This window comes from Gymnoscopelus microlampas (genome assembly GCF_963454915.1).
Source record: "Gymnoscopelus microlampas genome assembly, chromosome: 13".
Taxonomy (NCBI): Eukaryota; Metazoa; Chordata; class Actinopteri; order Myctophiformes; family Myctophidae; genus Gymnoscopelus; species Gymnoscopelus microlampas.
The window spans coordinates 45,602,386-45,626,201 of record NC_139950.1 but is presented as its reverse complement, the minus strand read 5'-3'; the positions used below and the strand labels follow the sequence as shown (position 1 = coordinate 45,626,201).

General features: G+C 42.4%; 1 protein-coding gene across 3 annotated transcripts in view; it reads right to left on the bottom strand.

Annotated features, from left to right (window-relative positions):
* Positions 1–23,816, bottom strand: part of pde10a (phosphodiesterase 10A) — a 100,745-nt gene that overhangs the window by 40,106 nt on the left and 36,823 nt on the right. For all 3 annotated transcript variants that reach the window (XR_014602134.1, XM_084076883.1, XM_084076884.1), the window contains exon 2: positions 17,618–17,749. Coding sequence is in view for 2 of the 3 variants with exons in the window: in XM_084076883.1 (XP_083933009.1) it covers positions 17,618–17,749 (132 nt within the window). In the remaining variant the exon portion in view is untranslated. The remainder of the gene's footprint in view (positions 1–17,617; positions 17,750–23,816) is intronic.

Sequence of the window (23,816 nt, the reverse complement as noted above, 5' to 3'; positions counted from 1 at the left end):
TTTTTGAAAAATCGTGAAAATGTGTGCAAATCTTTGAATATATATATTTTTAAAGCGGACATTTTTAACTAAAATCTTTGCTTCTGGGGGTCCCTGGAACAAGATATTTTGATGGGGGTCCGCGGCCAAATACATATAATTTTTGGGGTCCTTGACATGAAAAAGATTGAGCACCACTGATATAGAAACATACGTTTTTCAGAAAACTGTTGAGATTTAGGACACATGTAGAATCGGCTTCAGGTCTCAATGGGTTAACAACAGTGTGGTTAATAAGGCTATTTATATGACTATAAGATATGACTGTTGTCTTTGGACATAGACATAGAATGATGTGATAATGATGATGGGCTTCAGCCAGTCAAAACAAAGACCCTGGACTGATAGTCTGGGAGAGTGTGACTCGGTATGAAAATTCACACGGCCGTGTCTCTCACCCAAACAGCACACATGACCAATTCACCCCCCACCCCTCCCGAATCCCCTTTGATATGTTCTCATGTGATCAAAAACCATGCGAAAAGCCCTACAGAATTTTTAACCCAATTAGACCGGGGAAGAATCTGTGCAATTTTCAGATTTCTTTAAGAAAAAATAGCAGATATACAAGCTCATAGCGCGGCACCGAGCTCCGCTCCACGAGCTTGTAGATCTGCAAAAAAATAATAATAATAATGTGAAAATATGTGCAAATCTTTGAATATGTATATACATTTTTAACTAAAATCTTTGCTTCTGGGGGTCCCTGGAACAAAATATTTTCAGATGGGGGTCGGCGGCCAAATTCTTATCATTTTGGGGGTCCTTGAAATGAAAGTGTTTGAGCACCACAGATACTGTATATATAGCAACATACGTTTTTTTCAAAAAAAGATATATTTAGAAGACATTTGTAGAATCTCCAGAAACAAAGATTTGAGTTAAAATGTTTCGCTTATAAAAAATATATACACATTCAAAGATGTGCACAAAATGTTGCACGATTTTTTCAAAAATAGCAGATCTACAAGCTCATAGGCGCGGCACTCGGTGCCGCGCTATGAGCTTGTAGATCTGCTATTTTTTAATAGCCCAAAGAAATATTAAAAAAATGACACACAGATGTGTTCCCGGTCTTAATGGGTTAAGAAGCGTCTAGCGAAAGAAAAAAAAAGAAAGAAAAAATGCTGACATTTGAACCCGGGATGTCTTTTGAAAATGAGCGTCTCTTTGTACATTGCGAAGCAGGAAAAATAAAGCCCATGTACGCTGTTTGTTGTTTCAGACATTCCTCCAGTATGCTTGGCGTTTCCTAACTTTAGCCCTGAGAGCTATTTTGGAGTTAACCCCTGGCCAGAGATGACGTCAATGCGTTGAACACAGTGCTGCACTTTGAACAAAAAAAAAAGAAAGAAAAAAAAACCTCTATCGGACAGCCCTTGAGGGCCCTTTTTCAGTTTTTTCCTTTAATTTCCAGACACAATATGAATCCTTTTATCTTTTTTAGCTACGGTGAACATAGCTGGACATGAAACAAAAACCTGAATTATTTTGCATTTCCTTTCTTAGCTGACCCCATTAAGAGCGGAGAAAGCAATCTGTAATTTTAGATTTTAACCACTTTTAACCATTATCTTATGCTTTGGGGCTATTCAAAAAAAGCAGATCTACAAGCTCATAGCGCGGCACCGAGTGCCGCGCTAGTAGAGCTTGTAGATCTGCTATTTTGAAAAAATCATGAAAATGTGTGCAAATCTTTGTATATATATATTTTTTAAAGTGAACATTTGTAACTCAAATCTTTGCTTCTGGGGGGTCCCTGGAACAAAATATTTTCAGAGTGGGGTCCCCGAACCCAAATACATTTTGGGGGGTCCTTGACATTGAAAAAAGTTTGAGAACCACTGATATTATCATAGCAACATACGGTTTTCAGAAAAACGTTTGGATTTAGAAGCGTTCCAGGGTTGAGGGTTAAATGTGCTTTATAAGGACTTTATATCAGTGGTCTCAAACTTTTCAAAATTTCAAAGACCCCAATAACTACAGACCTGTTAAGGTCCCCCCCCCCCCCCCCCCCTGAACCCTGAGTGTCTCTTGACCCCACTTTACTTTTAACATTTTTATCCCATTTTGTAACCCATTTTTTTCCTAAGTAATCCTGGGCGCTACAGTAATAAGAGCCGGCCTGCTTGCTCAGGGGATAAATAAAGAGCAGGGAGACAAAATGCAAGTTATGTTGTGTTATTACACGGCTTGGTTGAATGCTTGATTCTGATTGGTCAATCACAGAATTCAGCGGTGTGTTATTTGATTTCTGAATAGTTCTATTACAGACCTCTGTGTCTAATCAAAGACTCAGAGCACCCGCTGCTCTGCTTGATTGTATGCCGTATCCAACATGACAGCCATGTAAACAAACACGCCATGTCATTTACAGGTGAACATTGCTCTCAAGAATGTTTTTGAAAACATTTGAAGCAAGAAATAGACAATGCAGTAACCCAAAATGAATTTCCTTGTTTTCCGAGGCGGCCGTGTTGCGCTGGACAGACGGCCAGTGTAATACTTTCATTACCGTAAGCAAGGAAATACTTTGTTTTTGTTTGTTACTTTTGGGTCAATTTATGTATTTATTTATTAAGTAGCCGTGTAATAAGCGGGATAATTGACGGCGCTTTATTAATTAAAAAAAAGTTACATAGTGAGGCTTTAATTATTTAATTTGACTATTTTTTTGTATTTTAGTAATAGCGTGACATAGATGATCTACAAGCTCACAACGCACCGCATCGTGGCGCGCTTTTGTGGAAAATGTTTGAAAATGTATTTTAAAAAAATCTACATTGAACCGATTATGCGAAATTACAGTATGCCAAAAATAATTCTGATTATCTCAAATAATTGCGATGATGAAATAATTGTGACGGGCCTTATACCTATCCACATCCTTCCAGGAGGCCGGGCCATGCAGGACAACCACTAGGTCAACACTTATTGACCACTGAAGTGAAGTGACCGCTGGGACAACTGTCCTACGGATGGCTGTGGGTCCAATATCACACACATTAGACCAGTGGTTCTCAAACTTTTTGTTTTTTTGGGCTGCGGACCCCCTGGCTCAAAAAATACTTTTATGCCAGGATTTTTCAAAAATAGCAGATCTACAAGCTAGTGCAGCACGGAGTGACACGCTATGAGCTTGTACATGACGCTATTAGCTAGTTTTCAGTGGTCAGTGCATGGGTATCATCCCGGAAAGAAACTTTGAATTTGAGAGTTAAATGTATCACACTAGTACACTTTGAAAGCAAAATCAAGAAGATCGACCTATATACTGTATGACTTCATGAGGTTCTCAGGACATAATTTAACATATAGAAAAGTTTCTATTGCCTATTATTATTATTTGCACAAGAAGATCTTGATATTAGCTCATTTCTAAATAGCTCATTTCTAAATAGCGATACAAAAGCCGGGCTAGGGGTTTACTTGTTTTATATTTTAAGTTTAGCGACAATGAGAACTAAGCATTCTTCTGAAAACAGCTACAAGTCAGTTTTATTTTGACTTCGACTTTTGTCTTAACTTGACTTATTTTGAAGTCCACCAACCGGAAGTCAAACGTTTACTTTAACCTGACGTGACAAACATGGTTAAGCTTTGCTCAGAAAATACACTTTGTACGAACATCAGTGCTGCTGCTTTGAATGCGGCATTATGAACCGACGTAAACGCTAAAGCTTTTCATAGGGAAGGCTTTATGAGCTGTGTGCTGCATTAAACCATTTCTACACGTCGTCTAGTAATAAAAAAACAAGCGCTGGTCCTGTCGTGATTCATTGAACAAAATAAACGCTAATGGGGGGCTTGTGCATAAGCTTGTTACATAAGATGAAAAGCAGAATGGGTGCGTTTCCCTGGGTATGTTTCCCTGTGCGTATTTACGCAAGATTTGGGCATTTGGCACAGCAAAGATTTGAATTGATTAGCCCATTGGTTCTCAAAGTGGGGTCCGGGGACCCCCAGGGGTACTTGAGGGGGTTCCAGGGGGTCCCTAGCTAAATGATGGATAGGAACCAAATGGACCCTTATGGGTCTGTAACTCTGAAAGCGTACAAATGGAACCAAATGGACCCTAACGGGTCCATTTGGTTCCATTTGTACACTCTCAGAGTTAAATTAACATTGATTTTACAATATGAATTGGGGTCCCAGAGATAGAAATGCCATTAAATGGGGTCCGCAGCCTAATGCATGTCAAACTGGGGGTCCTTTGAAATTAAAATGGTTGAGAATCACTGCTAGAGCCGTAAAAATCTTCTCTTATGGGGGTCCCTGGCTTATCTTTTCAAATGGGGGTCCGCGGGCTAATAAGTGTCAATTTGGGGGTCCTTGACATGAAAAAGTTTGAGAAGCACTGGATTAGCGCACTTCCTCACTTACATCTCCAGACAAACAGACGACAGAATCAATCAGGGTCTAATGTTAATTAATGCTTTTAGTTTTGATGTTTGGACTGTGATGTTTACTGCACTGACACAGCGCCAGTAAGACCACTGTGCCCAAAGGTTACATTACTGACAGCAGTCTACATTTTTTTGAGAACTTAGTTTATGAAAACATGTTTTGAGATGGGGGTCCGCGACCAAATACATATCATTTGGGGGGTCCTTGACATGGAAAAGTTGGAGCACCACTGATATAGCAACATACTGTTAGGATTTAGAAAACATTTGTAGATATGTATTTGGCCGCGGACCCCCATCTCAAAATTTTGTTTTGTTCCAGGGACCCCCACATTTTCAAGATTTTTCTAAAAATAGCATATCTACAAGCGAGTGATGCACTACAAGCTTGTATATCTGCTATTTTTTTTAATGGCCAAAGAAATGTAAAAATGACACAGATGCGTTCCCGGATTGAATGGGTTAATATGGGTCCTCCCCTCGTTCTGTTCCGTTTACACTAAACACTGCAGGTCCCTCAAAATATGGGATGCCATCATAGACCAGTCTGCTGGTCTGTGTCTCATATACACACACACGCACGCACGCGCGCGCGCACACACACACACACACACACACACACACACACACACACACACACACACACACACACACACACACACACACACACACACACACACACACACACACACACACACACACACACACACACACACACACACACACACACACACACACACACACACACACACACACACACACACACACAAATGCATGTTTTACTTAAGTAGAAGTATCAATACTGCAATGTAGACATATTCTGTTACAAGTAAAAGTCTGGAATTCAAAATGTACTTGAGTAAAAGTACAAAAGTATTGGTATCAAAATGTACTTATAGTACCAAAAGTAGGAAGTTCAGTAATCATTGTGCAGAATGTCCCGTTTCACGTATGTGTCTAAAAGTTGTGAAAATCTTTCGAAAAATCGCAGATCTACAAGCTCACAATGCGTTTCATCGCATCGCGACGCATTGTGAGCTTACAGATGGCCAAAATTTAATTAGGGCTGAAGTTGTTAATGTTTGTTTTGTAATAATCACCCAAAGTAACTAGTAACTGAAGTTTTCAAATAATTGTAGTGGAGTACAAGTATAATATTTGCCTCTGAGATGTAGTGGAGTAGAAGTAAAAGTATTGAAAATTGGAAATACTCCAGTAAAAGAAAACAACCTCAAAACTGTACTTAAGTGCAGTACTGTACTTAGTTACTTTACACCACTGCTAAACTGTGTGTACATGTTGACGCACGCACGCACACGCACACGCACACGCACACACGCGCACACGCACACGCACACGCAAACGCAAACGCACACACCCCTTGCTCTCAGCAGTAACTGTACCAGTAGTATTCATCTCTTCTTGATACAACCCGATGCAAACAAAGATGTTAGTGTTACATACTATATGTTTTACCAGTGCAGCTTTGATTCAGAATGGCTTCTTTATTGTAGTTGACGCCTAGAAGATATACAGTAATATATAGATTTTATAGGACCCCTGGGGGTCCTATAAAATCCCCCAGACCCCACTTTGAGAACCACTGATTTAAATGATGCATTCCTCCTATAACAGTACAGTACATTTTAGTGGCAACACTGACAACACAATGTTTACATTTTTTTTGCTTCATGATAACTGACAAAAAAAAGAGTCAGTGAATAAGCTGATTGTTGTTGTGGACTCATAAATATGTTGAATTCACTAGAAGAACTAATCTATTCCAGACACAATCCCCACTCCACTGTTTGGTGTTGGCGTAATAAATGGGGCAGGGTTCTGTCATTGTAGGAAATCCCCTCAAAAAGTGCAGCTCCACCTCAACACACAGTGAGCAGCATGATGTCTGTGATGTTGGAAAGCAGTGGTGGAAAGCAACTACATTTGCTTTCCACCAGTACATTTACTCAAGTACAATTTTGAGGTTTTTTACTTTACTGGAGCATTTCAAATTTTCAATGCTTTTACTTCTACTCCACGACATCTCTGAGGAAAATATTGTACTTTTACTCCACTACAATTATTTGAAAACATTAGTTACTATTTACTGTATTTTGATTATTATTACAAAACATACATTAACCACTTCAGCGCTATATACATTTTGGCCAATTGAAAATAGGCCGAAATGCATCGCGATGCATTGTGACCTTGTAGATCTTCTATTTTCAAAAGATTTTGCATAACGAGTACTTTCTACTTTTGGTACTTAAAGTACATTGTGATATCAATACTTTTGTACTTTTACTCGAGCAAATTTTGAATTCCAGACTTTTGCTTGCTTGTAACAGAGTATTTCCACATTGCAGTATTGGTACTTTTACTAAAAAAATGGGAGTGCTTTTTTTTACACCACAGTTGGAAGGCTCAGTCACAATTTGTGAACATGACAAATTTCTCCCAGGGCCAGAAAACACATGGAAATCACCACTGTAATCTGTGATGTCATCAAGAAGGGCTGTTTCACACTGACAATAAAAATAAGAGCCTGTGAAATGTAGGTTTGACCATTTAGTCTCTGTCGGGGTGGGAAACCTCATTACGACAATATGTGTTACTTTGCCGTAGTACCAGTAATCATTATACAGAATTTCAAGTTTTCAATTGTATAATAATCTTTTATCACACGTAGATCGGCTATTTTCAAATGGACTAAATGTATATAAGGCTGAAGTGGTTACTGTATGTTATAATAATAATCAAAATCTACAAAGTAACTAGTAACTGAAGTTTTCAAATAATTGTAGTGGAGTAAAAGTATGATATTTGCCTCTGAGATGTAGTGGAGTAGAAGTAAAAGTAATCAAAATTGGAAATACTCCAGTAAAGTAAAAAAATCCTCAAAATTGTACTTAAGTACAGTGCTTGAGTAAATGTACTTTACACCACTGTCGAACAGGGCAGTTAATTTACAAAAAAAACACCAAAAGTTAAAATCTGGAGATAAGAGGTTTCTTTATTGACAGCGTCCATTGGCATGTTAGTTCATAGTATATGACCGAAGGTTTTTCGGAACCAGGAAATGAGCCCAGATCCCTGGAAGACCATCCTGGGTGCTGTTAAAGTCTCCACAATGTTAGTCTTATTCACTGTTAATGGAGCACCTATCAAACGTTGTGGCGAGTGAGTGCATTTTTACACAGTAAATCCTCTGTATTTATGTAACTCTGAAGAGCGTGCAAATGTAACCAAATGGACCCGTATGGATCCGGGAATGCATCTGTGTCATTTTAGATTTTTTTGCTATAACTTTTATTTTATACTTTGGCTATTAAAAAAATAGCAGATATACAAGCTCACAGGGCGACACTCGAGCTTGTAGATCTGCTATTTAAAAAAAAATCATTTCAACATTTGTGCAAATGTTTTTCTCAAATCTTTGCTTCTGGGGGTCCATGGAACAAACAATTTTGAGATGGGGGTCGACGGCCAAATACATTCATTAATTTTGGGTATGATGGTTTTACCCATCAAAATATGTTGTTCCAGGAGACCCCCCCCCAACCAGAAGCAAAGATTTGAGTGAAAAATGGTGTTTAAAAAAATATTATGTATTCAAAGATTTGCACCAATGTTCAAGATTTAAAAAAAAAAAAAATAGCAGATCTACAAGCTCGTAGCTTGAGCATGTCGATCTGCAATTTTAGCCAAAGTATAAAATAATGATTATAGCTAAAAATCTAAAATGACACAGATGCGTTTCCAGATGGGTCCATTTGGTTGCATTTGCAGTGCACTCTCTTCGGAGTTGCGTGCTAAGAGTCCCAGCTCTGAGAAAGATTTGTTCCCATTTCAACTTAAAACATCCAAGCATCCGTACATGGAAACAGCAAATCCCCACGGCTTTCAGTGGATTCAATGATCTGTTAAAACGGGTTTTACACAACACAGGTTTAGATTTGACATTTTAGGCCTTTAGCTGATGCTCTTATCCTGAGCCACATGAGGCAAGTTCAACTTGACCTGCCAACAAGGGCAAGGAATGCACGCTTCTTAAGCCCTTGACTTTATTACTGATCCTAGAACGCGTACATGGGTCTGGAATGGATGCTTTCTTGTTTTTTTTCACCCGCATTCCCTGCTGCTAGTGTGTTTTTCTTCAGTTTTATAGTTTTCAAAGTTGATAAATATGAATAAAGTGTAATACGCATTATGCTAATCTTTCTTATTAGGGACTACTGAATACTAAACAAAAAGTGTGCTAAATAGCATTAAAACTGGCCTTTGGCTCGTAATCTTATAGGGAACCTCTTTTCAGTGCTTTATAGCGCCTATGTTAAAGATGCTATTTCATTTAGACACTTCAGCTCAGGAGTAACCAACACCATTATTTAACCATTTACCATGTATTAACCATTACCATAATGAACCCATTACCATATATTGCAATGATAGTGCATTCAGTTTGGCGGTGTGACTCTGCTCATGTGATATTACAGATTCCCTGTGCAAACATGTCACAGATCTGCAATCACAACCCCCCCGAGCAGAGCATAAAATAGTTATTACATAAACACAACATTGAACCCTCAATGCACAACCAACCATCACATACAGTATCACAGCGCCATCCACAGAACCATCCACAGAACCATCACACCAACAACAAGAACCAAACGCCACAGGGAGGAGGCCGGGGAGGTGGAGGAATTTTTGACACTGACAGCTTTACAACCGGCAATGACAGCTAATCACGTAGAATGAAATGGAATGGACTTTTTTTGGACAGACCTTTTAGTCAAAGTATTATAAATGTAATTTTGCTGTTTAAAATGTTTGCCTAATAAAACATTCAATCAATCAATCAATCAAAACAAAGGCTGCTTAAATGAACCGCCATAGTTGCACTGTGGGTATGAGGGGCGTGAGTGAGTTGGCTTGTAGCGAATGAGAATGACGAGAGGTTGAACGTACTGACTTGTGGGAGTATGAATGAATTAGCTTGTTAGCGAATGGGGGGGGTCCGGGGATTGTGAACGTAGCATATAAACCTCCTGCCTTCCGTGCCTACATGAACGATCGCTACGCTGAATGTACGGAAGCACCTCAACCACCCCGAAGAACCGCCATTTTCATTGTGTGGGTTCTATATACAGTAAACCGATGGTACTCAAACTGGGGTCAAGAGGGTGGGCACGGTGGCGCAGTCGGTAGCGCTGTCGCCTCACAGCTAGAAGGTCCTGGTTTCGATTCCCACCGGGGGCGCTGGGGCCATGTTCTCTCCTCCGCGTCATCAGTGCCCATGTTGGTGAAAGGGCCTTTCTGTGTGGAGTTTGCATGTTTTCCCCGTGTCTCCTAGGGTAGGTACCCTCACAAAAACATGTAGTAATCCTGGTCTCTATACTGCCTCCCCCTGGCCGGGGCGCCTAATGGAGGGGAAAGGAACTGGTTGGAATAACGTGTTCCTTCCACGCGCTACGTCCCACCGGGGAAACTCCCTCCTGTCAGGTGATAAGAAGCGGCTTGCTAGCTCTCATGCATTGAAGGAGGCATGAACTCGGCTCTAGGCTCCCCCTAAGCTGGCAGAGGGAGTGTACAGTAGCTCAATGGTAAAAAAAAAAAGCAGGAAACCGCACGAAAGCAGGAAACCGGGTTCAAATCTGGGGTAGAAGAGGAAAGTTACATTGTGCTGCTTTAAATGTGTCATTTCTTTACTTACTTATTTGTCATAATATCTGCCCTGTGCAATTTTACTTTACAAAGCCTAAAAGGCAAACGGAAATGCAATTTATTTTATTCATAATGTTCCAGCGTTCAATGGCAAAAACACAATTAAAACCTCTAATCGCAAATTATTTCTACGACAATAAAAGTAAAAAGTGCCATGATGCTGAAAGCCCTGAGTGCAGCTGCCAAAGCCAACACACTCTTCCTGTGTCACAACAACCATTCTCACAACAAACCATTCTTATAAGAAGAGTCTGAGAGGCATCTCATCTTGTTGTTTTGTGGGGAGATGGCTCCTAGATAAAGAGCCATGTGTTGACTCTTCCAGCCAGGGCCAAAAAACGGTGTTGTTAATGTTTTTCTACGCAATTCTCTGCATCAAAGCCTTCGCCGCGTCGCAGACAAACACGATGCAAATCGCTGCTGTCAGGGCAGAAACCTCTTATCTCCCTGATTTAAATGTTTACTTTACACATTGGGTGCCAAAACCGGGAATCTCCGTTTTTTCATTTTTAGCGCTTAGGTGCCAAAACCAGGATTCTCCGTGAAATCAATCTTTTTTTTTTTTTTTTTTTTTTTTTTTACAAGGGGGGGCTAGCGCAGCTCTGGAATCACCCACGGTGACTCTGAGAAGGAAGGGACAGATGGATCACTGTGCCACAAAACCTGGCCCCCGTCCGCTCCCATTCTACCTCCTTGATAAAAAACCTCTGCATCTCCTTAACTTTTTACAGTAGGGAAAACGAGTCATTTTCAACGCACAATCCCTCCGCAATGGTGACTCGCTTGAGAGATGTTATTGTTCCAGGCGTTAGCCAGGACCATCCATCGTCGTGCACACATGCATTGTTTACATTCGGGTGGCTCGCCGTGGAGTCTGCAGCTCTAAACTCTGATCTCTGGCACTCAACGTACACTTTTGTAATAAAATTCTGGCACCGAATGTGTCCTATATGTCTTAGTACAGTGCCACACAAGTTGCAAAAATAGCTGATCTACAGGCTGAAAATGTTTCAGCTTGTAGATCGACAATTTCTTGCTATTTTTTTTATCTGAATCCTGAAAAGTAACAGTTTTGAACATAATACAGTATGAGGGTTTCCAACCCGATAGCAACAAAATCTTAATTAGAGTTCCAGGGTATAAAATTATACCCAGAGAGCTGAGGCGCGTGGGAACCGCCCTCCTGATGTCAAAGCCTGCAGGTGAGATAGTTCCTCTGTCATAGTGTGTGTGTGTGTGTGTGTGTGTGTGTGTGTGTGTGTGTGTGTGTGTGTGTGTGTGTGTGTGTGTGTGTGTGTGTGTGTGTGTGTGTGTGTGTGTGTGTGTGTGTGTGTGTGTGTGTGTGTGTGTGTGGGGGGGGGGGGGCTGTTCTGCCACACAAACACATCTTTGTCTGCTTATGGCCGTCGTCCAAACACAGCTGATAAACAGCATCAGCTGCTTAGCAGCTAGGCTCAGCTTAGCTCAGCAGTGATGGAAAGTAATCAAGTACATTTACTCAAGTACTGCCCTTAAAGCAATGCTCCGTTTGTTTTAAACGATGGGAAATATCGTAGCGACAACATTGCCCCCCCAGCTGCTGTTGATCTGCTTTTCCAGGGCATTGCTGTAATAGACTGCCACAGGCCGTCGCCGCTGAGAAGCCTCAGATGGATAACGTGAAGTAGGTAATGAAACAGAACGTACGTAGGCTACACGAGGAGAAACACGGACAATGAAAACAGGCGTCAAAAGTACCACGTGTGCAATTCGCAAAAGGCTTTTTTTTTTTTTTTGAAGAGCATCCTCTGCCCGCACCCGCACATTTGTATTGCCATACTTATGCGGACATCATCATTTTAGGACGGTATCGAAAATAGCCGAACATTAGCCAAAAATACCAGATCTAAAAGCTCACGGCTATTTCCCCCAACTATAGAATTGGGAAAACTCCTACCCCAAGACCCAAACCTAACAAGTACCCAACCACACGCGCGCACGCACGCACGCACGCACGCACGCACGCACGCACGCACGCACGCACACACACACACAACCACACACACACACACACACAACCACACACAATGTACAGACAAACTAGCTTATATATAGCTTATATATATATATATATATATATATATATATAATCATATACATACAATGAATCATCATATGTTATTCATAATTATAATAAAATTATAATAATCCTAAAACCAATATGTAAATGAATTGTGATACGATCGTGGATACTGATTCTGCCTAAAAAAAAATTGTGATATGATATTTTTTGCCATATTGCCCACCCCTATGAATAGGTATATCAGCATGCCCATATATGGGCAATTAGGAATATACTGATGACATCGGGGCTCTCCATATATGGGAATAAAAGGGACAAAGACTGACAAATACAGATCTCCATATATGGCCATGAAATTATCAATTAAGGACTGACAGAACTCCATATATGGGCATATCAGTCACATCGGAGGTGGCACGTAGGTGTCAAACTCTAGATGTGAGGGCCGAACTCTAGAAGTGAGGGCCGAACTCTAGATGTGAGGGCCGAACTCTAGAAGTGAGGGCCGAACTCTAGATGTCTGAGGGCCGAACTTCTAGTTTTGTACAATCTCAGACCCATACAGACCCATAAGCCTCCATTTGTATACACTCAAGAGTTAAATTAACACAAAGATCCAATTCCAGCCCGTCAAACGTAATGAGCACTTTGCCTGTGTGTGAAAGGGCAATCAGACAGCGTTTGTCACTCGAGATCTTATAGTGGTTGCAAAGTATACTAAGACACCCTGCAGAGTGCTCTAGTAAGTGGCTTTGCATCGTGCTCTTTCTGCCACCGCAGGAAGTGGACTTAAAGTGATAATGCCGTTTGTGACGTAAAACACTCGACCCCAAGAGAAACATGTGGTACAATTAGGGAATGTCAGCCTGATTACTCCTGTTTTCCCTGAGCCTGGTTCGTCTAAGGTTGCCTCTCAGGCAAATTTCAAGGGAAATGCCACTTTTGGTAGAGGCTTGGGTTGTGTAGATCATTGGTTCTCAAAGTGGGGTCCGGGGACCCCCAGGGGTCCTTGAGGGAGTTCCAGGGGGTCCCCAGCTAAATGATGGGGGTTTAGGAACCAAATGGACCCTTATGGGTCTGTAACTCTGAGAGTGTTCCATTTGTTTCCATTTGTACACTCTCAGAGTTAAATCAACATTGATTTTACAATATAAATTGGGGTCCCAGAGATAGAAATGCCATTAAATGGGGGTCCGTAGCCCTAATGCATGTCAAACTGGGGGTCCTTGAAATTAAAATGGTTGAGAATCACTGCTAGAGCCGTAAAAATCTTCTCTTATCGGGGTCCCTGGCATATCTTTTCAAATGGGGGACCGCGGCGCGGGCTAATAAGTGACAATTTGGGGGTCCTTGACATGAAAAAGTTTGAGAACCGCTGGTGTAGATCACCGTTTCTCAAACTTTTTCCAAGTCAAGGACCCCCAAATTGATATGTATTTTGGCTGCATACTTTTAGAATTTTTTAACACAAATCTTCTCTTCTGAGGGTCCCTGGCAGGCTGGCACAAAACATATAAATACATATAATTTGAGAACTACTGATTTAGAAGGCATTTGTAGAATCAGCCTCAGGTCTTAATGGGTTAAGAAGACCAAATGTACGTGTGCTTGGTTCTGAGACAGGACTGACACCATGGAAATCTGTACCAAGACAGCACTCCAGAGAGTGAGGGGGCCCTCCCTCCCTCACATATACTTTTAATGTGGCGTGTTCACATCTGGCTCACAACCTCAAATATAATCCCTATAATCCCCATGTTCTCCTCCATCTTACCTGTCACTATATATCCTACTATAATTCTAGTAACCTCTGTGCGTTTGTAGTGGAGGTGTTTGTAGTGTAGGTGAAGCTACCCGGTTCTCCTCAGTGGCTGGACCAATTGCTCTGATTTTGCACACAGCCGTTGACCATTACCATCTGAACTTAACTGTGAAGCCCGTTTTTCAATTTCATCAAATCTCAGCTTCTTATTAGCGTTTTTGTGTCAAACACTGTCGCCATGGTTACGGGGCTGCCCAGCTATGGGACGAACTGCCTCCCGGGTTGCCAGATCATGTGCGCATATCCCCCCACGGATGCGTCGACCGGGTATGGTCTAGTATATATAATTTATATATCGTTGCTGTCCAGCAGAAACCTTGTGTTCGTAAACGAACGCCCTACTTGTATCAAAGTATCAAAAGTAGCAGATCTAAATTGAAAGAATAATTCATAACTTTTTGTATAGCTCTAGTATATATTGCAATAATAATATACCGGTTTGTCTGATTCTACAAAAAGGGGAAGTTCTCTACAAGCCTCTAGGCTTCTAAACTTCTCCTGCAAGATATGGTTGTATGTATTTTTTTCCTTCTGTTTTTAATTCTTTATGTGTTAATAAAAAAATTAAAAATAAAACGAAATGGCCTGCTCGGCCCCGGGAGTATAACCGGGGTCTGGCCGCCAGGCATCAGAAACCCTATGTGGTACGAGCCCTAACAACTCAGCTATCAGGTGCCCTGGAAGTCATCCTCCTATAATTTGACAAACCTCTGTAGTCGGTGGTGAGAGCAAAAATGTGTGCCCGGTTCTCCTCAGTGGCTGGAGCAATTGATCTGCTTTTGCACACAGCCATTGACCATTAAAAATATATATATTCCAAGATTTGCAAAAAAAAACAACGAGATTTTTCAATAGCATTTATACAAGCTCATAGTGCGGCACAGAGTGCTGCGCTTTGAATAGCCAAAGTACAGTATAAAATAATGGTTTAAGTGGTTACACAGATGCGCTCCTGGTTTTAATGGGTTAATATAGCGTCACTATAATTTAACCACTTTAAATAGTTTGAAAGAAAACACTGAAAAGCAGAAAGCCGACAACACTCCAGATTAAACAAGTCTCAAGGTGCTACGGCTTAGCAATGTCATGAAACTGAGAAAACAGCCAGCACACAATTAAATGTCCTTTTCACATTTACCTCTCCACGGACAGAGCAACGGACGCGTTTCAACCTAACAGGTCTTCCTCAAATGCTCGCTTGCAAATGCTTTTGAGATGTTCAAGTGGGCCCTGATCCAAAAAAGGTTGAGAACCTCTGTCTTATTAAATCCATGAAAGTAAGTAAGTAGTGTCTTTCCAAGACATTAATGTCATAGGATTCATTGTCAATGGCTGGAAAACACATTAATCCATTAAGACCGGGAACGCATCTGTGTCATTTTAAGATTTATTTTGCTATTCAAAATAGCATATCTACAAGCTCATAGTGCGGCACCGAGTGAGCTTGTAGATATGCTATTTTTCTGCTATTTTTTTGAAAAATCGTGGAAGATTGGTGCAAATATTTGAATACATATATATGATTTAAAGCAAGCATCTGTGCTTCTGGGAGTCCCTGGAACAACATATATTGAGATGGGGGTCCGCGGCCAAATACATATCATTTGGGGGGTCCTTGACATGGAAAAGTCCCCCCCCCCCCCCCCCAGAAGCAAAGATTTGAGTTACAAATGTTCCCTTTAAAAATATACATATTCAAAGATTTTTCAGATCTACAAGCTCATAGATGTGAGCTTGTATATTAAAAGCCAAAGACATCCAAAATGACACAGATGCGTTCCCGGATTGAATGGGTTAAACCATGTTTTCTAGACAGAAGACATGGGATTACTGCATTCAGTCATCAGTTACTGAGCTGACACAGATATGCTTGTTCTGGGAGCTTCTGGGATGGAAAGATAGCTCCATAACTTCTGTACATGAAAAGCAAAGACGTGCAACAATCCCCTTTACCTTTTCCTTGACTGTGACCTAGTAAAAGTCAATTTAAATCAATGAATTTGATTTGAAACACTCAGGATTTGACTGTGTATGCAGTAATATTCTATACAGTGTTTGAGCACCTGCCCTTTGCCCTCTTGACCAGAAGTGCCCTTTTTTTCAGTTTACAGCAGGGGTCTTCAACAGGGGGTCCGGCCGGGACCCCTAGGGGGTCCTCAGAGTTACTACAGGGGGTCCGCCAAAATCTTTATGTGATATGATTATTCTTTTTACCATAACCACTCGAAACCTAGCATCCCTTTTCTGAGGAGAACTTTAGCCAAAAATAGCAGATCTACAAGCCCACAACGCCTCGCATAAGAGGTATAGGTGTAGAGGGAAAAAAGAGCAGACCAAGTAAACCAAAAAAAAGTATAATTTACTTGAGCACCTGCCCCTCAAAATGTCTGTGCACGCCACTGAGAGAGAGAGAGAGAGAAGGCTGCACGGTGTGGCTAGACTGGACACAGAGGTCTCTGCAGACCTCTGTGATGCAGGAAACCGCTCTGAAATGCGACAAATCCATCCTCCCTCCCCCCCCCCCCCCTCTTTAACGCACACACACACTGTGAGCCAGCATTCCCCGCCCCCCCCTCCAGCAGCAGCAGCAGCAGCAGCGTGTCCCTGGAGGTGGGCTCTGACGTCAGTGGGCTCACACTGGGCTGAGTGCCAGCCCCCCCCACCCCCCCCCCCCCCCCGCTGTGGGGGCCCTGATGGATGCGCTTGGGCTGTGAAGCAGAGGCCACGGTGTGTGTGTGGAGCGCCGGCTCCTCGCACTCGGCCAGCTCATACACGTCTAATGACCTGTAAAGGCCCGACAGGCGCTCTCTCTCTCTCTCTGTGTCTCTCTCTCTCTCTCTTTCTCTCTTTCCCCCTCCCTCTCTCTCTCTCTCTCTCTCTCTCTCTCCCTCTCTCTCTCTCTCTGTCTCTCTCTCTCTTTCTCTCTTTCCCCCTCCCTCTCTCTCTCTCTCTCTCTCTCTCTTTCTCTCTCTCTCTCTCTCTCTCTCGTCCATCACACGGTCTCGCTATCAAACAGAGCAGTGGTGGACAAAGTACTCACATTTTTTACTTAAGTAAAAGTATCAATACTGCAATAGTAGAAATACTCTGTTACAAGTAAACGTCCGGAATTCAAAATTTACGTGAGTAAAAGTACAAAGGTATTGGGTATAAAAATACCCAATGTCAGTTACTGTCTCTATACCTTTTTGTACGTAAAGTACAAAAAGTAGAAAGTACTCATTATGCAGAATGTCCAATTTTCACAAGTTTTAAAATGTATTAAAATCTTCTGAGTTAAAGTACTAGAGTAACCTACATAAAAAATCTCCATATATAGGCATAAAGGGACAAGGACTGTCAAGAAACAGATATCTCCATATATGGGCACAAAAGGGACACAGCCAGACAGGTACAACGGGTCGGGTACTCTGACAAAGCCCACCACATAATAGCGTTTGTGTGTGTGTGTGTGTGTGTGTGTGTGTGTGTGTGTGTGTGTGTGTGTGTGTGTGTGTGTGTGTGTGTGTGTGTGTGTGTGTGTGTGTGTGTGTGTGTGTGTTGCGTTGCTCTTACCTGCAGGTCGGTCGCTGGTCTTCCTCTTCAGCCATCGGTCCAGCGTGTCGGCGCTCACACTCTCCAACACAAAGTCGTCCAGCATCTGAGGGTGCAGCGAGAGGTAGGCCTTCACTTTCTCATCTGTCAGACCTGGGCCAGACACACACACACACACACACACACACACACACACACACACACACACACACACACACACACACACACACACACACACACACACACACACACACACACACACACACAGGAGAGACGACACAGTTATTCACTTGGCCCCCGTCTGTGACACGTACTTCGCAATCCGTCACCCTCGATGACAAAGACATCATGACACACAAAGTGTCACACAAAGTCACAGAGCTCTTTGTTTTTTCTTGTTGGAGGAAATATTGTCTTCTTCAGCCATACTTTTAGTTCCCCAATCTAACTATATAAATGGCGACCAACTTCCGCACCCTCGGTGTCCACACCCCACAGCTCTGTTATCGACTAAACAACGCACCGCCAGACCACATGTCGCCAACTGACTCGCCACGCCGGCCGCGCTGAATTTACGCCTCGCGTAGGGGACATCTCACTGCTCAATACACCTTTTCCACCGCGCAACATAATTAATTCTACTCACCAAATGTCGGACAAAACGGAAGGGGAGCCAGCTTCGTACCGTTTACCGTGCGCACGACCTCATCACCACAACAGCACGCAGCCGCTGCGGGGGTTTTTTCCTTTTTTTCCAAACTTTTTTTTTGGTCACCATTTTCTCCAGGCACCATTTCTGGTGTAACGTCGGGTGTTTCTTTTCACCAGCCAATCACCTTTCACGTTGCCACGTCCGTTGCCACGTCGCGCTGACGTACGCTAAACAAGCGCTGCCGTGCGCACAATGCAAACGAGCCCAAAGGCGCGCAAAAATCAGCCGACCATTGCTTAGACACAAAGTCAGACCTGGCAACGCAGCCTACGCCAATCATGTGTGAGAGATCTACAAGCTATGGGGCAGAGACGCCACCGTATCTTAGCAACAACTACAGCGCTCACTCTCATTGGTCGTGTCACGCTAAGAGCAGTCTCCAGACAATGGCATCGCAGACAGCTTGCTGTTACTGCTGTAGCCATCACAGGCAGTTGCAGCACGACGGACAGGCCGCTGTGATAGCTGCCATGTCGCTAACGCTAACCTGGTTGTCATGCCTGCAGCGGCTGTGCAATCACTTTGTCAACAATGCACGTTCGTGTGGTGAATGTCTATATTGCTGCTCAGTTCGTCCATTGTAGATGGTGTATGTTTGTGTGTGTCTTCTGGAGAACTATGTAGCTCCACAGCAACTACAGTAACTAACGTAATGGCAGGACCGCCCCGTGCAACGCATGTTATGCTGCATTATGGTCATGTAGTAATTTCAGATAATTTCGCTCCGATTACAGCAGTGTTTATCAACCCTTTCACGCCGCCCCCCCCCCCCCCCCCCCCAAATACACGTACTTGATCTGGGACCCCCCCATTCTGTTTGACTCCGTTCCACAAGTAAATATTGTGAAAATAGCCGATCTACAAGCTCGAAACGCCTCACGTTCAGAGGCTTTGTAAGCTTGGAGATCGGCTATTTTCTACATGATTGCCTCTTTCTTACATTCTTTGCCAATGTGGCCCATGTTTTCATAGCATAGTTTATTGACTACTTCTGTTGCAGAAATGGCCATTTCCTTTACTTTCGGTTTTTTAATGTCTCCGCCAGGCCGAAAGGCATGGCGCAAGACTATGTTTCACCCCCTGTCCGTCCGTCTGTGATAGCTAATCTCTCACATCGTTGACTTGATCGCAGCAAAATAACAGCCCGATGTGGAGAGTCAGTGAGAGCTGGATAAACGACGTAAAATGTGTCCAAAGGAGTCTGTACGGCTGTCGATAAATGAACACATGACGTCGGTGGGAGAGCAGATATTGTGTCTTTTGGACAAACAGCAGCGTGGTGCTGATGTTTGTTGTGTGAAGCAGCTTAATGTCAGAGTGTTTGTGTTGGAGCGCCTCAGTGCGGCTGCAGAGTTCATGTGCAACCTCTTCCAGAGAGACACAGAGACACTAGAAACTCTGCTGGGGAAAAAAAACACTGCTGGGCATTGACTTTCCTATGGACATTGATCTACACACTGCAGGTATATCTGCTACACACACAACATCAAACTACACACTGCAGGTATGATGCAGCGTTTGCATTACAGCCAGCATGCCAGCGTAGTTCCCATATGGTTTCAAGGTGGGCTAAACCATATGGACCCCATGTCAGCAATGTCAGCGGCATCCACTTCAGTCCCAACTGCGATGCCCATGCAGGCTATAAGTAGCTTCTACCTGGCCCTTAGGTGGGCCCCAACTAGCCATGTTTATGTGGGACCAAGGCGGGTCCTAACTGGGTTTGCCCATGCAGGCTTTAACTGGGTTCTACCTGGGCCCTAGGTGTACCCTAACCAACCACAGTGCAGTGCCCATCGCTCCAATTGTTGTGACGTCAGGGCTCTCAATACTGCACATTGGTGGAGGAGGAGGGGCCGCAGGGCGACCGCACACATCGCTGAACCAATGGTAGCCCACGGATGTTTCCTCTGTGGATTTACAATCTGCCCCTCTATGCCACATATCATCCGCACTACAGGGTCTTCACTGACCGAGCCACGGCCCCACTGACCCTCATGACGCTACGCCACTTAAACGTGCGGCAGCATGCGCTGGGTTGCCAGGTTTGCACAGCCTGCGCCAGAAACAAGCAACCACCTTCATGAAAAAAAAAAAAACACCAAAATGGTCCGCAATGTTCCAGGGGTGTCCCCGCGCGTCCCAACACTCCACAGGGGGTCAGTGGACCATCAGGGGGTCCGCGGACCCCCTGTGGACCCCCTGAAACATAAGAAATATTATTTCTTCAACTTTTTTCCTTTTTCAAAAAAACGTTTCCACAGTTTCACTCCGGCGATTTGGGTCCCCCAATATACACACGGCTGGGCCCCGTGCGCGGCTGGGGTTGAGGGGGGCGTAGCCCCCCGAAACTCTAGTACTCTGATAATCATCATATACAGTAGTTGTTGTCGGGGCAGAAAACAACTCCTATCTCCTTGATTCACATTTGTTATGATTTTTCCTAATGCCCTACTCATGCAAGAGTGTCATACAAAAATAGTGAAAATAGCATATCTGCTATTTTCACTATTTTCCTTTTTTTTTTTTTATAATAAAAAAGTAACTTGTAAGGTAGGACATACAAGGTTTCCAATCCAACAGAAACGATAATACTAAGATAAGATAAGAAGAACATGGCTCCAGAATGCACCCATTTCCTGCACAGTCTGCACACACACATGCACCCAGAAACTAAACCTTTTCACTGGTCAAACCAGCGCACCTTACATTGAGCAGGTCTGTCTGTGAGCGTGCATGTTGTGTGTGTCCATGTTGTGTGTGTGCATGTTGTGTGGGTGCATGTTGTGTGGGTGCACCTATATGATATGCTGGTGCACCTACAGTGTATGAAAAAGTTAGGCAACACCAGTGCAACCAGCTAAAAAGTTAGTCTGGAGCCCTTTATACCATGGGTCTTCAACCTTTTCAGGCCAAGGACCCCCTAACTGAGAGAGGGATAAAGCAGGGACCCCCACTATATATTACATACAATTGTGTTGCAGATTAAAGCTTTTCCTAGATGTTGGATTCATGTTAATGTGTATTTTCAGACATTTTAACGACTTAAACCGTCAATACTTTAGTAAACTTTCACTATGTACTTGGTCTGCTCTTTTTTTCCCTCTTAGCCGATAAATGGCTGATCTACAAGCTCACAACGCCTCGCAGCGCGAGGCGTTGTGAGCTTGTAGATCAGCCATTTTTGGCTAAAGTTGTCCTTAGAATAGGGATGCTAGGGTTCTAGTGGTTAATGCAAAAAACAATGATCCTATCACAAAGAGATTTGGCGGACCCCTTGTAGCAACTCTGAGGACCCCCTAAGGGTCCCGGACCCCCTGTTGAAGACCCCTGCTGTATACAGTAGGCCTATGTACCTGTTGGATTGACTCTGTACAACAGCTTATGAACAGCAGTAATATGTTGTTGTTGTTGTTGACAGGGACTACAGATGTAAATTAGCATCCTTGCTAAATCCGGTTTATTTACATCAATTCATATAGTTCTTTAATATATACGCCTGTCTGTTCCCTTCCAAATAAAGTGAAGTAAAGCTGGAGTTACCACAACGAGAAGGCAAGAGACAGGAGACATCTATTTCACCTCTTTCACCATTTATGTCCATGTTGGACACAGCCAACAGGTTGTCAACAGCTTGAGTCAGGCTACCTGACAGGCTTTTATAGGCCCTGCTGCTGCAGGTAGATGACCTGGATCATACCATTCACAGGGAGGGAGCGGGGGGTTCTAACAATGTAGAGCTAAACCCCATAGATATGAATACATACATAAATGACATTATATATGTATATATATACAAAACTACATGGTTAGATCATTACATTAAGTAACAGAATCCAATACTAGACCCAAAACAACCCCATATAAGTCCATTCACATTCCTGCACACCCCTGCTATCTTGTGCTGCTCCTAGAAACCTTTGTGACTGGTGGAGCTGCAGGGTGAACTCACTACATGAGATGTAGAACATGGAGCAAGATTATCTTACATTTCACTTACAGTGTACATGTATTTTCTCTTAATTATTCTGTAAATAAGAGTCAACTTTTTTTCTCTGTGTATTTTTTTCTCTCTTCCTCATGGAACTACTTAGGGATTAAACCAGAGTCAGTCTACCGTATGTGGATTATGCTCTTCCCAAGTGAATGCTGAATCCCACTTGATCATAAACTGGAGGGTTGAGGCTGATTGTTATTAGCATAGCGTTGCTGTCCGGCAGAAACCTCTTATCTCCAGTATTAGTCCGGGAGTAAAAGTACAATGTATTGGCATCAAAATGTACTTAAAGTACCAAAAGTCATTGCACTCATTATGCAAAATGACTAATTTCACAAGTCTAATACATCTTTTGAAAATAGACAAAGTATGGTTAATGCATGTTTTGTAATATTAATAAAAATTGACAAAGTAACTAGTAACTAAAGTTTTTTAAAAGAAATCCAGTAAAGTAGAAAATCCTCAAATTTACAGTACAGTACAGTACTTGAGTAAATGTACTTAGTTACTTTCCACCGCTGCACCCAGCCATGGCAAAACATTAACATTTGTGGCGCCGTAAATGCTGTGTCAGGAGAGAGACAGTAACTGACATTAAAAGAATCTGAAAGCACACAATATCATCAAAGGGATTTTATGGCGTAGCTATGACAGGTTATCTCTGTCTGCGTGTGTGTGTGTGTGTGTGTGTGTGTGTGTGTGTGTGTGTGTGTGTGTGTGTGTGTGTGTGTGTGTGTGTGTGTGTGTGTGTGTGTGTGTGTGTGTGTGTGTGTGTGTGTGTGTGTCTGGAGATAATCTTGCAAACTGCTGGAGCGATCAGTGCCAAGCTTTGTCTGCACACTGCCAGTAGGCCATAGAAGTACCTCCACCAATTTTCCTGTTTTATACTTTGAATAAAAAAGCATCAAGGCATCAAGGTATCAAAAGTAGCAGATCTACAAGCTTAAAAAAAGGAACAGTTTTGGACATAATCATGAGTTGATTATGAGACTAAAACTATGACGAAAAATGTTCGTCGACTACCTTTTTTCACTGACTAAAACTAAATAAAAACTTAAGCTATGATGACTAAAACTAAGACTAAATATACTGACAATTTCATCAACAAATAAAAACTAGACTAAAATGTTGGTGAGGGACTAGTGGAGAAGAGATCCAGTAGAACTAAAAGACAAGTCATTTTATGTTTGGCTGCGCTCGGGTGAAAATAGCAGATCTATAAGTTCACAACGCGTCGCAGCGCGACGTGTTGTGAGCTTATAGATCTGCTATTTTCAGCTTGCAACCAAGTGTAAAATCGCCATCAAGGCAGCGCCAAAATACATTATAGTCGACTAAATCAACTGTAGATTTAGTCGACTATAATCTTATGATATTTAGTCGACTAAAACTAGACAAAAACTAAAACATTTCAGGTGACTAAATATGACTAAAACTAAATGGAATTTTATTCAAAAGATTATGACTAAAACTAAATCAAAATTTGCTGTCAAAAATCAACACTGGTTTCT